The 15,000-nt window shown below is 48.7% G+C and overlaps 2 protein-coding genes across 2 annotated transcripts in view; one reads left to right on the top strand and one right to left on the bottom strand.

Annotated features, from left to right (window-relative positions):
- The window catches only part of bbs1 (Bardet-Biedl syndrome 1), a gene marked incomplete at its 3' end in the record, with an annotated part of 4,879 nt that extends 1,393 nt beyond the window's left edge, over positions 1 to 3,486 (bottom strand). Inside the window, exons 1-5 of the mRNA XM_083932992.1 lie at positions 3,349 to 3,486; positions 2,069 to 2,462; positions 885 to 1,067; positions 673 to 804; positions 335 to 441 (exon numbers count right to left, since the gene is read on the bottom strand). Of these exons, the coding sequence (XP_083789118.1) occupies positions 335 to 441; positions 673 to 804; positions 885 to 1,067; positions 2,069 to 2,446 (800 nt within the window). The 5' untranslated portion in view covers positions 2,447 to 2,462; positions 3,349 to 3,486. The remainder of the gene's footprint in view (positions 1 to 334; positions 442 to 672; positions 805 to 884; positions 1,068 to 2,068; positions 2,463 to 3,348) is intronic.
- Positions 3,487 to 4,876: 1,390 nt separating this feature from the next.
- Positions 4,877 to 15,000, top strand: part of LOC310961051 (uncharacterized protein) — a gene marked incomplete at its 5' end in the record, with an annotated part of 27,544 nt that continues 17,420 nt past the window's right edge. Inside the window, 3 exons of the mRNA XM_083932987.1 lie at positions 4,877 to 4,981; positions 5,738 to 5,821; positions 14,789 to 14,908. Of these exons, the coding sequence (XP_083789113.1) occupies positions 4,877 to 4,981; positions 5,738 to 5,821; positions 14,789 to 14,908 (309 nt within the window). The remainder of the gene's footprint in view (positions 4,982 to 5,737; positions 5,822 to 14,788; positions 14,909 to 15,000) is intronic.

Below are 15,000 nucleotides of genomic sequence, written 5' to 3'. Positions count from 1 at the left end.
TGTGGAGATCTACGGTCAGGTGTGTGGAGATCTACGGTCAGGTGTGTCTGGAGATCTACGGTCAGGTGTGTGGAGATCTACGGTCAGGTGTGTGTGGAGATCTACGGTCAGGTGTGTGTGGAGATCTACGGTCAGGTGTGTTTGGATCTACGGTCAGGTGTGTGTGGAGATCTACGGTCAGGTGTGTGTGGAGATCTACGGTCAGGTGTGTGTGGAGATCTACGGTCAGGTGTGAGGAGATCTACGGTCAGGTGTGTGGAGATCTACGGTCAGGTGTCTGGAGATCTACGGTCAGGTGTCTGGAGACGGTCAGGTGTGTCGCTGTGGCGCTCACCTGCGCAGGACGTAGATGTTGCCGTTGCGGCACGCCACCGTGATGCGAAACTCCACGTCGAACTGACCCGTCACGTCCATCATGGTGGGAGCGGCCGGCAGCGACATCTTCAGGGGACAGACAGAGACACGTGGAAGGTGTCGGCCTCGACTTGTGGACGCTCAGGGGTCAATTAGACCGTCTCCATGACAACAGAGCGACCACGAGCGGAGGCGGACGGCAGACAGACACAAAAACACGAGATATTCTCACGCAGTGAAGTCAGGGCGGGTTTCCAGGGCGTCGCCATGGTAACAGGAAGTGGCGGTCACAGGACGGAGACACGCTGGACACGTTACCTTGGACAGGATGATGAACGCCTCGGGGTCGAGCACGAAGACGTCGCTGCTCTCCGTCCCGATGACCAGGCAGCTGACGCCGTCCTCGTCCGCCGTGCTCTTCTTCAGCGTCCCGATGACGGTGATGACGGTCTGAAACACAGGCGGGGATCCACCAATCAGAGCGGGCGTGGGCGTTTGGACGTTTGTGTCTCGCTGTGGACGGACTCTACCTGGCGTCTGATCGGCTGCTGTTTGTGCAGCTGCACGAACTCCTCCGTGGCGTTGGCGTCCAGAGACAGGAAGCGGAGCGAGCGCACGGACAGAGGGACGTCGGCCTCCTTCCTGATGCTCTCCAACATCTCCTTCAGGGACGCCGGGTCGATGTGTCCGTCCCTCGCCTGCTGCCACACGTCCTGACCAATCACAGCGCAGCACTCAATACCCCAGTTTATTAGAGAGGAGGGACGAGGACGGACAGGAGGGACGAGGACGGACGAGGATAGACAGAAGGGACGAGGACAGACAGGAGGGACGAGGACAGAGAGGAGGGACGAGGATGGACGAGGACAGAGAGGAGGGACAGGAGGAACGAGGAGGGACGAGGACGGACGAGGATAGACAGAAGGGACGAGGATAGACAGAAGGGACGAGGACAGACAGGAGGGACGAGGACAGAGAGGACAGACAGGACGGACGAGGACGGACGAGGACAGACAGGACGGACGTGGACAGACAGGACGGACGAGGACGGACAGGACGGACGAGGACGGACAGGACGGACGAGGACGGACAGGAGGAACGAGGACGGACGAGGACGGACGAGGACGGACGAGGACGGACGAGGACAGACGAGGACAGACAGGACGGACGAGGAGGGACGAGGACAGATGGCGAGGGACGAGGACGGACAGGACGGACGAGGACAGACAGGACGGACGAGGAGGGACAGGACGGACGAGGACGGACAGGAGGAACGAGGACGGACGAGGACGGACGAGGACGGACGAGGACAGACAGGACGGACGAGGACAGACAGGACGGACGAGGAGGGACGAGGACAGATGGAGAGGGACGAGGACGGACGAGGACGGACGAGGACAGACAGGACGGACGAGGACAGACAGGACGGACGAGGAGGGACAGGACGGACGAGGACGGACAGGAGGAACGAGGACGGACGAGGACGGACGAGGACGGACGAGGACAGACAGGACGGACGAGGACAGACAGGACGGACGAGGAGGGACGAGGACAGATGGAGAGGGACGAGGACGGACGAGGACGGACGAGGACAGACAGGACGGACGAGGACAGACAGGACGGACGAGGACAGACAGGACGGACGAGGACAGACGGGGACAGGTAAAGACAGACGGGGACAGACGGGGACAGACGGGGACAGACGGGGACGGACCTGCTCCAGGGAGTTCACCTCCAGCCCGGGCAGAGTGAACTTGAAGTAGGGACGCAGGTTCTTGTAGACGTAGATGCAGGGTCCGGACGCCACGGCGACGGCGGGGATGCGCGGCTCGTGCAGGTCCATGAAGAAGGCGACGAGGCCGGCGGGCAGGTCCAGCAGCGTGCTCTCGCTCATCAGCGCCGTGCCCCGGTACACCTTCAGCTTCATGCCCGACGAGCCCGAGCCCAGGTCCCCCACCACCAGGCGGCTCTCCCCGTCCCCGCTCAGGTCCGCCAGGTCCACGCAGCACGAGAAGGTGTACAGCCCCGCCACGGGGTCATAGTGGGCGTCCAGCCAGCGCCCCCCGTCTCCACCGCTCTCCCCCGAGGACATGGGCCCGGCTCACACGCTGCACACAAACACACACACAGAGTTAGATTCAGTATATATAACCATATAACACACACACACACACACACAGAGACACACACACACACACACACACACACAGACAGACACACAGACACACACACACACACAGAGACACACACACACAGACACGCACACACAGACAGACACACACACACACACACAGACACACAGACACACACACACACAGAGACACACACATACACACACACACACACACACACACAGACACGCACACACAGACACGCACAGACACAAACACACAGACACACACACACACACACACACACACACACACAGAGACACACACATACACACACACACACACACAGACACGCACACACAGACAGACACACACACACACACACACACAGACACACACACACACACACAGACACACACACACAGACAGACAGACACACACACACACACACACAGACACAGACACGCATACACACACACACACACACACACAGACACACAGAGACACACACACACAGACAGACAGACAGACAGACACACACACACAGAGACACACACACACACACACACACAGACACACACACACACACACACACACACAGACACACACAGACAGACAGACAGACACACACACACAGAGACACACACACACACACACACACACACACACATATACACACACACAGACAGACAGACACACACACACACACTCATTGTTTTCTTCATTTGAGAAAATGAAACAAGTTGACCCTCAGGTGTGAGCACTAAATCTGTCCGTGTTATTATTATAATTATTGTTATAATTATTATTAATATTATTACTGATGTGTTATCAGCTGCTGTCCTGTTGTTATTGACCTGTTGCCATAGCGACGCGCTCTCACCGTTGTCAAGGAGACCGTGTCGCGGCGTCTTCAGTCCTTCCCGCGGTCGTTCGTGACGCGTTTCCGCAGAAACGGTTTAAAAGATCAGATTTATTAATGTTTTCATATATTTATTGATTATATAAAGATAGATAAAGCGTTAAAGCAGCGGTTACCCGTTAGCTGTTAGCTGTTAGCTGCTAGCTGCTCTGTAATCCAACTGATCCGCTGCAAATCCTGCGGTCTCCGGCTGATGACGTCACTCTGACGCGACGGTGGATGCCTCTGTGATTTTTCATCATGGACAAAAAAACGAAGCTTTTCACTTTATTAAAACTTCTACAAAGAATATTGAACCTGCCATTATCAGAAACATTAATATACGTATCTATTGGCAATACAGTAAGGTATATATATAAATACATCAATACATATGCCTTTACTATATACTTTGTTATTATTATTTATTTATGTATGTACTATGTATTTTATTTAATTTATTTATGTATTCATGTAATGTCCTGAATAGTTCTGAATAAAGTTTGGAAACAAAAATATTTCTTTATTACTGTTGTTTAAACGGTAGAACATGTAAATATATATTTGTTATTGTTGTTTAAACCATAGAACATGTTAAATATATATTTGTTATTGTTGTTTAAACGGTAGAACATGTTAAATATATATTTGTTATTGTTGTTTAAACGGTAGAACATGTAAATATATATTTGTTATTGTTGTTTAAACGGTAGAACATGTGAAATATTTCTTTATTACTGTTTAAACCGTAGAACATGTGAAATAACTGTGAAAACAAACTTTAAACTGAATGAAAACACAAAAATAAACTTGTTTGTTTTCCTTTTTATTCAAACGCATCCTCTCGCGATAACACACTCGAGATCTGCGTGACGTCTTCCTGAGCGAGCCTCCTGATTGGTCCTCCGGCCCCGGGTTTAAGAAGCAGCCCGCGCAGAGGAGAGCAGCCGCCGAAGGTTAGCTTCTCTACCGGCCCGCCGGTGCTTTAAGAGCCGTGTGTCCGGGGCTGAGCCGCAGCGGGAGTGAGTCACACGGTCCGTTAACGGCAGCTTCACCCGCTCACACGGAGTTTACCGGGCGTTTGTTCTCAAAGGACGTTAAAACACGACAAACAGGCGCGCGCGTGTGTGCGACAGGGTTAGCTCTCTGTGGCTAATGCTAACAACAAAGTCAACCGGTGTCGTTTCTGTGTAACCACCGGGGATTACATCTCATGATACTGTCATTATATCTCATTATATAAGTTATTATATATTATTATATATGTGATCATGTCTCCAGTTAAATATCTGAACATTTAAAGCTCTTTATTCTCTTCACTTACGTCAGAGGTCGATGTTAACGGAAGTGAAGTCAGTTTGATATTTAATTCAAAACTGTTCTGCATTTAAAACATTTCACTGAATTATGTCAAACCACCTGTGCAACATAAAGACTAATGTTCCTCATTGTGTGTGTGTGTGTGTGCGTGGCTGTGTATGTGTGTGTGTGCGTGTGCGTGCGCGCAGAAATGATGGAGTCCTGTTTAGGAGGGAAGCCTGAGAGAGTCGGGCCGGTGGTGGTGGACGACATCAAGCGAGACCTGCTGGGTGAATTCACTGCTCTACCTGAACAGGTGTGTGTTGGTCTGTGTGTGTGTTTGTCTCTGTGTTTGTGTCTGTGTTTGTCTGTGTGTGTGTTCGTCAAAGGTGTCAGTGGGATGTTGTTGGAGGTTGTCATGGTGACAGGTGTTCTTCACATGAAAACAGAAAGTTAGGGAAGCCCCAAAGGGACACACACACACACACATACTTTGTCCTCTGTTCATTAAAGGATGTGGAGAAAACAAAAGGAGCGTCGTCTATGAAATCATATCAGTGACATCATCAGTGTGCGTCATTTGAGAGGACGTGTAGATTTGAATCCAGTCTTTACTGAATTGTCAGAACAGCTGATTTTCATTGACTTGTCTTTAGTGAGGCCGGTTCCAGTCAGATATAGTTTTTAACCTATTTATTTAAAAAAGAGGAGCGAGTTTCCCGAACCCTCGTCCTGATGGTGTCTGGTCCAGTGAACGTTGTCTGGTCCAGTGGACGGTGTCTGGTCCAGTGGACGCTGTCTGGTCCAGTGAACGTTGTCTGGTCCAGAGGACGTTGTCTGGTCCAGTGGACGTTGTCTGGTCCAGTGGACGCTGTCTGGTCCAGTGAACGTTGTCTGGTCCAGTGGACGTTGTCTGGTCCAGTGGACGTTGTCTGGTCCAGTGGACGCTGTCTGGTCCAGTGGACGTTGTCTGGTCCAGTGAACGTTGTCTGGTCCAGTGAACGGTGTGTGAACTGTAGAGAACGTCTGCTCGTGTGTCGCTGAAGCGTCTCCTGGTGTCTCCTCTCCTCAGGACAGCGTCCAGTCAGAGAACCTGCAAGTTTACCTGAGGGTCCGACCGTTCACCGCAGCCGAGGGCGACGGAGGAGCGTCTCAGGTAACACACACACACACACACACACACACACTCTCTTTATCTTTGTCTCTCTTCTGCAGTACTTCTGTTTGTTGTCGTGCACCAAAACAACGACGTACCAAGCCCTCTGCGGTGGATTAACTTCATCATTAACGTCTCATAAATGAACAAAATAAAAAGAGAGACTTTAAGTTTCCCTTCACATCATTAGTGTTGTTAGTGTGTGTGTGTTTCAGTGGGCGATGATTAAACAGCATCATTAATCATGGTGTCGTGACTCAAACACGTCACTGTAACATCCTGAAGTCGATTTGATCTCTTCCTTTCTTTGCTGCAGTGAGGAACTATGGAAGCGCTCTGGCTGTGACGCTACGATCACGTGTTCCTCCATGTTTGTTACAGATAAATACTCAGTGTTTCCCCTCCATTATATCAGCCCCCCCCCCCCCTTTAGAGTGTTTAGAGAGCGCCGTCAGATCAACACGAGTCGTTTCTTCGCTGTACCTACGCTGGGAAACACCGTCCATCTGCACCGTGATTTAGCGTTAAACTTTAGTCGTTTTGCTTCAGTTTCCACTCCTAACGGGGAAAAGGAAACTGAAACTTCTCAGAGATTCTTTATTATTTAGTTTGAGAACAAAAAAAAAACTAAAACAGAATGAAACAAACTGAAGTTATTTCTTTATTCTGTGATGTTTGATGTAACTGTGTTCTGGTTCTGTTGGAGAACATTATCATTACCAGGCAACAACGCTGCAGCGGAAACGCAGAACACATGGAGTACTTCAGTGTTTGTTTCTTTTAATTTTTAACTCCGGTCCTTCCTCATGTTCAGCAAATTTGAATTCATTTTTTCATAGTTTTGAACCTTTAAATACCAATTTATTACAAAAAAGTCACCTTTGTTTTATACAAAATGTAATATTTCGTATTTGATGAGTGCAATTATCAATGATTAGCTACAAAACTGGTTTTCATAGATTTTTACTTTTTGTGTTATTACAAAAAACACAACAAACAAATTTTTCCAGCCCCTTCATAAACAAACAAGGCTCCTTGTTTCCCCACTGCTCCGCAGGGAGTGGCTCTGTTGTAGTTGCAGGCACGGTGTGGAAACGGTCATATTGACGCAAGGAGAGTTTTTCTTTTCACCTCAAACACTTGAGTCAAAGAAAATGCTGTGAGAACTATTGATTCTACAGATCTGTCATTTTCAGTGTTAATGATGAAATGCCTTTGTCATGTCTCATCTCAGCATCATAATTACCATGACGAGCAAAAACATGTCTGGCAAAGCCCCAGAGGTGCCATAGTGGCCGGAGGGTCCAGGAAGGATCCTCAACCTGTACTTTTTAACACAACCAGCTCCTGTTAATGCAACATTTTTATGTCATTGAGATCATTGTTGGATCACTTTAACCAGCACTTGTACTTTATCATGTCACACACACAGACACACACCATTGGTTTGCTTTGTTTATTTGATTTTGGGATGTTGTTATTTGGGGATGTGGGGAAAACCTGAGCACCAGGAGTAAAACCCACGGGGGAATGGGGTTGGATGGGGGATAACCTGAGCACCAGGTAAAAAGCTACGGGGAAATACAGAAGACTCTGTATGTTTGGGGACGCTTCCTCACAAAGCGTGTGCTTGGGTTTTGGGAGGTCACCTGAGCACCAGGATCAAACCCAGGGGGGGAACCTCATCAGGAAATGAACCGGACAAGTTTGGGATTGAGGGGTTTGCCGTTGGGTGTGGAGGGACGGCCCATTGCAGAGGAAGGCCGGTCTGAAGTGATGTTGAAGAGGTTATTTGGTGTCATCCTCGGAAGAACCTTCTTGGTCTTAGTTTTCACTGCCTTTTCTTTGTTGGCCTGTTCTTTCTCCGCCTTGTCTTTCTCCGCCTTGTCTTTCGCCGCCTTGTCTTTCTCCGCCTTGTCTTTCGCCGCCTTGTCTTTCGCCGCCTTGTCTTTCGCCGCCTTGTCTTTCGCCGCCTTGTCTTTCGCCGCCTTGTCTTTCGCCGCCTTTTCTCTCTCTGCATTTGCTTCCTCGGCACTTTCCTCCTCCTCATCTTCCCTTTCTTGCCTTTTCAAAGCCTTGTCCATCTCCATTTTGCGTCTCATTTTCTCGAGTTTGTTGAACGCCTGCTCCTGGGTCCTCCTGCGGGAGAAGAAGCCTCTCTTTCTCTGGACCATCTCCGCACAGAGCTTCTCCAGGTCCTCCTTCTCTTCCTCCACTCTGTCAAGAAGTGCCTCCAAGTCTCTTGTCTTGGCCACCTCCTCTTGGAACTCACTCTCCAGTTCTCTGTGGTTTTCCTGCAGAGTTGTGATACTGGTCTGCAAGTCCTCTTTGTTCTGGGCCAGTTCACATTGCTCTTCCTCCAACTGTGTGACTTTGGTCTTGAAGTCCTCTTGGTTCTGGGCCAGTTCCTTCTTCTCTGACTCCAACTGTTTGACCTCTGTCTCCCAGCTTTCTTCGTTGTTTTCAAACTTTTCCTTCAGTTCGTTGTATTTCACCTGCCAAACGTTGTTCTCCTTCCTGAGTTCCAGAAGTGCGGAGTCCTCAGAGATCTGGTCCTCCAGTTCATTTTGCTCTGCCTTGGACGGTGACACTTCTGTCTCAACGTTCTCTGCTTTCTCAGTCAGGTTCTTTGTGAACCTCTCCTTTAGTTCGTTGTATTTCACCTGCCAAACTTTGTCCTTCTCAAGGAGTTCATCGTCCTTGCTCAACAGCATCTGAGAGAGCTTCTCCTTCTCCTCTCTGAGTTCCAGGAGTTCGGAGTCGCTGTCCCTCAGGACCTCAGAGAGACTCTTGTTCTCCTTTCTGAGTTCCAGGAGTTCGGCGTTGCTGTCCTGGTTTTTATTTGGCAGCGTTCCCCAGTCGTCTTCATTCTCGTCCCGAGAGATCTGGGCCATTAGTTCTTTCTTTTCATCTTCCAACTGTTTGACCTCCGCCTCCCAGCTTTCCTCGATGTTTTCAAACTTTTCCTTCAGTTCGTTGTATTTCACCTGCCAAACCTTTTCTTTCTGAAGGAGTTCATTTTCTTTGCTCAACAGCGTCTGAAAGATATTCTCTTTCTTCTTGTTGAGTTCCAGGAGTTCAGAGTTCCTCTGTTGGACCTGATCCTCTAGCTGCTCTATCCTGTTCTGGTAAACCTTTTTGAGCGGTTCCAAGCTCTCGCCATCCTCGTCCTGGCCCTGAGAGATCTGGTCCTCCAGTTCCTTCTTCTCATCCTCCAACTGGGTGACTTTTGTCTCCAAGTCCTCGTGTTTCTCTGTGAGGTCTTTTATGAACCTCTTTAGTTCTTTGTATTTCACCTGCCAAACTTTGTTCTCCTTTCTGAGTTCCAGTAGTTTGGAGTCCTCAGAGAGTTCATTTTGCTCTGCCTTGAACGGTTTGACTTCTGTCTCTGAGTTCTCTGCTTTCTTGGGCAGGTTCTTTGTGAACTTTTCCTTTAGTTTGTTGTATTTCACCTGCCAAACTTTGTCCTTCTCAAGGAGTTCATCTTCTTTTATCAACAGGATCTGAGAGAGCTTCTCCTTCTCCTCTCTGAGTTCCAGGAGTTCAGAGTCGCTTTCTCTCAGGACCTCCGAGAGACTCTTGTTCTCCTTTCTGAGTTCCAGGAGTTCGGAGTCGCTGTCCTGGTTTTCCATGGGCAGCGCACTCCTATTGTCTTTATTCTCGTCCTCAGAGATCTGGTCCTCCAGTTTATTTTTCTCTGCCTTGGACGGTGTCACTTCTGTCTCAACCTTCTCTGCTTTCTCAGTCAGGTTCTTTGTGAACTTTTCCTTCAGTTCGTTGTATTTCACCTGCCAAACGTTGCTCATCAGCGTCTGAAAGATATTCTCTTTCTGCTTGTTGAGTTCCAGGATTTCCGAGTTCCTCTGTTGGACCTGATCCTCCAGCTGCTCCATCCTATTCTGGTAAACCTTTTGGAGCGGTTCCAAGCTCTCGCCATCCCTGTCCAGGTCCTGAGAGATCTGGTCCTCCAGTTCCTTCTTCTCATCCTCCAACTGAGTGACTTTTGTCTCCAAGTTCTCTTCTTTCTCTGTGAGGTCTTTTATGAACGTCTTTAGTTCGTTGTATTTCACCTGCCAAACTTTGTCGTTCTGGAAGAGTTCATCTTCTTTGCTCAACAGCAACTGAGAGAGCTTCTCCTTCTCCTTTCTGAGTTCTAGGAGTTCAGAGTCGCTCTGTCGGACCTGGTCCTCCAGTTCCTTTTTCTCTTCCTTGGACAGTGTCACTTCTGTCTCAACGTTCTCTGCTTTCTCAGTCAGGTTCTTTGTGAACTTTTCCGTAAGTTCGTTGTATTTCACCTGCCAAACGTTGTCGTTCTGAACAAGTTCATCGTCCTTGCTCAACAGCATCTGAGAGAGCTTCTCCTTCTCCTTTCTGAGTTCCAGGAGTTCGGAGTCGCTCTGTCGGACCTTATCCTCCAGCTGCTCCATTCTATTCTGGTAAACCACTTGGAGCGGTTCCCAGCTATCGCCATCACCATCCTCGTCCTGAGAGATCTGGTCCTCCAGTTCCTTCTTCTCATCCTCCAACTGTTTGACCTTTGTCTTCCAGCTCTCTTCGATGTTTTCAGACTTTTCCTTCAGTTCGTTGTATTTCACCTGCCAAACGTTGTCGTTCTGAAGTTCATCGTCTTTGCTCAACAGCATCTGAGAGCGCTTGTCTTTCTCCTTTCTGAGTTCCAGGAGTTTGGAGTCGCTGCCTTGGTCTTCAATGGGCAGCTCACCCCAGTCGTCGTCATTCTCGTCCTCAGAGATCTGGTCCTCCAGTTCATTTTTCTCTCCCTTGGACGGTGTCACCTCTGTCTCAACGTTCTCTGCTTTCTCAGTCAGGTTCTTTGTGAACTTTTCCGTTAGTTCGTTGTATTTCACCTGCCAAACGTTGTCGTTCTGAACAAGTTCATCGTCCTTGCTCAACAGCATCTGAGAGAGCTTCTCCTTCTCCTTTCTGAGTTCCAGGAGTTCAGAGTCGCTTTCTCTCAGGATCTCAGAGAGACTCTTGTTCTCCTTTCTGAGTTCCAGGAGTTCGGAGTCGCTGACCCTCAGGACCTCAGAGAGACTCTTGTTCTCCTTTCTGAGTTCTAGGAGTTCGGAGTCGCTCTTTCGGACCTGGTCCTCCAGCTCCTTTTTCTCTTCCTTGGACAGTGTCACTTCTGTCTCAACGTTCTCTGCTTTCTCAGTCAGGTTCTTTGTGAACTTTTCTGTAAGTTCGTTGTATTTCACCTGCCAAACTTTGTCGTTCTGGAGGAGTTCATCGTCCTTGCTCAACAGCATCTGAGAGAGCTTGTCTTTCTCCTTTCTGAGTTCCAGGAGTTCAGAGTCGCTTTCCCTCAGGACCTCAGAGAGACTCTTGTTCTCCTTTCTGAGTACCAGGAGTTCGGAGTCGCTGTCCTGGTTTTCAGTGGGCAGCGTTCCCCAGTCGTCGTCATTCTCGTCCTCAGAGATCTCTTCCTTGAACGGTGTCACCTCTGTCTCAACGTTCTCTGCTTTCTCAGTCAGGTTCTTTGTGAACTTTTCCCTAAGTTCGTTGTATTTCACCTGCCAAACGTTGTCGTTCTGAACAAGTTCATCGTCCTTGCTCAACAGCATCTGAGAGAGCTTCTCCTTCTCCTTTCTGAGTTCCAGGAGTTCAGAGTCGCTTTCTCTCAGGACCTCAGAGAGACTCTTGTTCTCCTTTCTGAGTTCCAGGAGTTCGGAGTCGCTGTCCTTGTTTTCCATAGGCAACTCACCCCAGTCGTCGTCATTCTCGTCCTCAGAGATCTCTTCCTTGAACGGTGTCACCTCTGTCTCCAAGTTCTCTGCTTTCTCAGTCAGGTTCTTTGTGAACTTTTCCGTAAGTTCGTTGTATTTCACCTGCCAAACTTTGTCGTTCTGGAGGAGTTCATCGTCCTTGCTCAACAGCATCTGAGAGAGCTTCTCCTTCTCCTTTCTGAGTTCCTGGAGTTCAGAGTCGCTTTCTCTCAGGATCTCAGAGAGACTCTTCTTCTCCTCTCTGAGTTCCAGGAGTTCAGAGTCGCTGTCCTTGTTTTCCATAGGCAACTCACCCCAGTCGTCGTCATTCTCGTCCTCAGAGATCTGGTCCTCCAGTTCATTTTTCTCTTCCTTGGACGGTGTCACTTCTGTCTCAACGTTCTCTGCTTTCTCAGTCAGGTTCTTTGTGAACTTTTCTGTAAGTTCGTTGTATTTCACCTGCCAAACTTTGTCGTTCTGAACAAGTTCATCGTCCTTGCCCAACAGCATCTGAGAGAGCTTCTCCTTCTCCTTTCTGAGTTCCAGGAGTTCGGAGTCGCTGTGTCGGACCTGGTCCTCCAGCTGCTCCATCCTATTCTGGTAAACCACTTGGAGGGGTTTCCAGCTATCGCCGTCCTCGTCCGGGTCCTGAGGGATCTGGTCCTCCAGTTCCTTCTTCGCATCCTCCAACTGTTTGACTTTTGTCTCCCAGCTTTCTTTCAGTTCGTTGTATTTCACCTGCCAAACTTTGTCGTTCTGAAGTTCTTCCTCTTTGCTCAACAGCATCTGAGAGAGCTTCTCCTTCTCCTTTCTGAGTTCCAGGAGTTCAGAGTCGCTGTCCTGGTTTTCAGTGGGCAGCGTTCCCCAGTCGTCGTCATTCTCGTCCTCAGAGATCTCTGCCTTGGACGGTGTCACCTCTGTCTCAACGTTCTCTGCTTTCTCAGTCAGGTTCTTTGTGAACTTTTCTGTAAGTTCGTTGTATTTCACCTGCCAAACTTTGTCGTTCTGAACAAGTTCATCGTCCTTGCTCAACAGCATCTGAGAGAGCTTGTCTTTCTCCTTTCTGAGTTCCAGGAGTTCAGAGTCGCTGTCCCTCAGGATCTCAGAGAGACTCTTGTTCTCCTTTCTGAGTTCCAGGAGTTCGGAGTCGCTGTCCTTGTTTTCAATGGGCAGCTCACCCCAGTCGTCGTCATTCTCGTCCTCAGAGATCTGGTCCTCCAGTTCCTTTTTCTCTGCCATGAACGGTGTCACCTCTGTCTCAACGTTCTCTGCTTTCTCAGTCAGGTTCTTTGTGAACTTTTCTGTAAGTTCGTTGTATTTCACCTGCCAAACGTTGTCGCTCTGAACAAGTTCATCGTCCTTGCTCAACAGCATCTGAGAGAGCTTCTCCTTCTCCTTTCTGAGTTCCAGGAGTTCAGAGTCGCTGTCCTGGTTTTTATTTGGCAGCGTTCCCCAGTAGTATTCATTCTCGTTCCGAGAGATCTGGGCCTTTAGTTCCTTCGTCTCATCGTCCCACCGTTTGACTTTTGCCTCCCAGCTTTCGTCGATGTTTTCAGACTTTTCCGTTAGTTCGTTGTATTTCACCTGCCAAACTTTGTCGTTCTGGAGGAGTTCCTCCTCTTTGCTCAACAGCATCTGAGAGAGCTTCTCCTTCTCCTTTCTGAGTTCCAGGAGTTCAGAGTCGCTGTCCCTCACGACCTGAGAGAGCTTGTCCTTCTCCTTTCTGAGTTCCAGGAGTTCGGAGTCGCTGTCCTTCAGGATCTGAGAGAGCTTGTCCTTCTCCTTTCTGAGTTCCAGGAGTTCGGAGTCGCTCTCCCTCAGGAGCTGAGAGAGACTCTCCCTCTCCTTTCTTAGTTCGTGGAGTTCGGAGTCGCTGTCCTGGTTTTCATTCTGCAGCGTGTCCCAGTCGTCGTCATTTTTGTCTGGAGAGATCTGGGCCTTTAGTTTTTTCTTCTCCTCCTCCAACGTTTTGACTTTTGTCTCCCAGCTGTGTTGTTGCTCATCCATGGCTTTGTTATGAAACTTCCTCAGACCATGGTATTTCCACTGCCAGGCTCTCTCGCTCACCGAGAGCTCATCCTCTGTGCAGACTTGTATCGCTGCATCACGTTTTGCAACCATTGTCTTGGTCTCATTCTGTGTCTGGCACTGATGAGCCTCCTTCTTCTCCTTCTGTAGCTGCACACTTATCTTGAGATGGAAGACTTCTGTCTCATACATTGAGAGAGTCTCGTTGCTATCGCTTTCATTCAGTAATATTCTCTTACCCTCCATGGCTCGGTCTGTAGCAGACTTGAGTTATGCGTAGAGGCTGAGTTTTGTCTTAAGCAGACTGTATTTGTCTTAAGCAGACTGTGTTTGTCTTAAGCAGACTGTATTTGTCTTAAGCAGACTGTGTATTACTGTTAAAAGCCTTAATCTAATTGTTTGTACTGTACTTGTTCGTAGCAGGTTGTAGGTCTGTGGAGAAAATCCTCTGTGCAGTCGTTCGCCTGTCAACCTCTAGAGCAAATGCTGTGTTTGAAGATTCTACTCCATATGCAGATTAATGGAACGTGTCGCTCAGTGACATCACGGGTGTCACCGGGCGGCTTTGACGCATCACGCTCAAACATTCCAAGAGTTTTTTTTTGAAAATTCCTGCAAAATTCAAAATGGCTGCTTCTTTTCCAAACAGCTGTTCCAGAGAAACATTCATTTTTTTCCTCATAGATGTTTTTACGGTGACAATGAAGCGTTTCTCTTGTTTGGAGCTGCGTGAAATAGAGTCAACGACTGTAATTCACACCACTAAAAGATTAAAAATGACTAAAAATAGATGCAAAACCAGCACAAAAAGATGCAAAATGACTAAAAATAGATGCAAAACCACCACAAAAAGATGCAAAATGACTAAAAATAGATGCAAAACCACCTCAAAAAGATGCAAAATGACTAAAAATAGATGCAAAACCAGCACAAAAAGATGCAAAATGACTAAAAATAGATGCAAAACCAGCACAAAAAGATGCAAAATGACTAAAAATAGATGCAAAACCAGCACAAAAAGATGCAAAATGACTCAAACTTAACTCTAAAGCTCGGTGCAGTTGGAAACACGCGACCGTGTAGAGACAGAATTTACACTGAGACAAAAACACGAGGCTGTTTAGTTTTAGTGAAAGGATCCTTCAGTGACCCCCGACCCCCTGAGTCCCAGATCTGGAGTCCCAGTGTGTGTGTGTGTGTGTGTGTGTCTCCGCAGGAGTGCGTGACCATCGAGGGGCCGGACACCGTGGTCCTGAAGGCTCCCAGGAGCTGTCAATCAAACCGGCAGAGCGACAAGCCCCTCCCACAGACGGCGCAGAGGTTCACCTTCACTCAGGTAAGTGTGACGTGGGGGTGGGGGGGTGTGGTGGCCCTGGCCCTGATGTGTGCAGACGTCCTGCTGAACCCTGTTGTTGTTGTTGTTGTCTT

This window comes from Echiichthys vipera, assembly GCF_963691815.1.
Source record: "Echiichthys vipera genome assembly, chromosome: 18".
Lineage (NCBI taxonomy): Eukaryota > Metazoa > Chordata > Actinopteri > Perciformes > Trachinidae > Echiichthys > Echiichthys vipera.
Note: the sequence above shows the minus strand (reverse complement) of the source record. Positions and strands in the feature narration are given on the sequence as shown.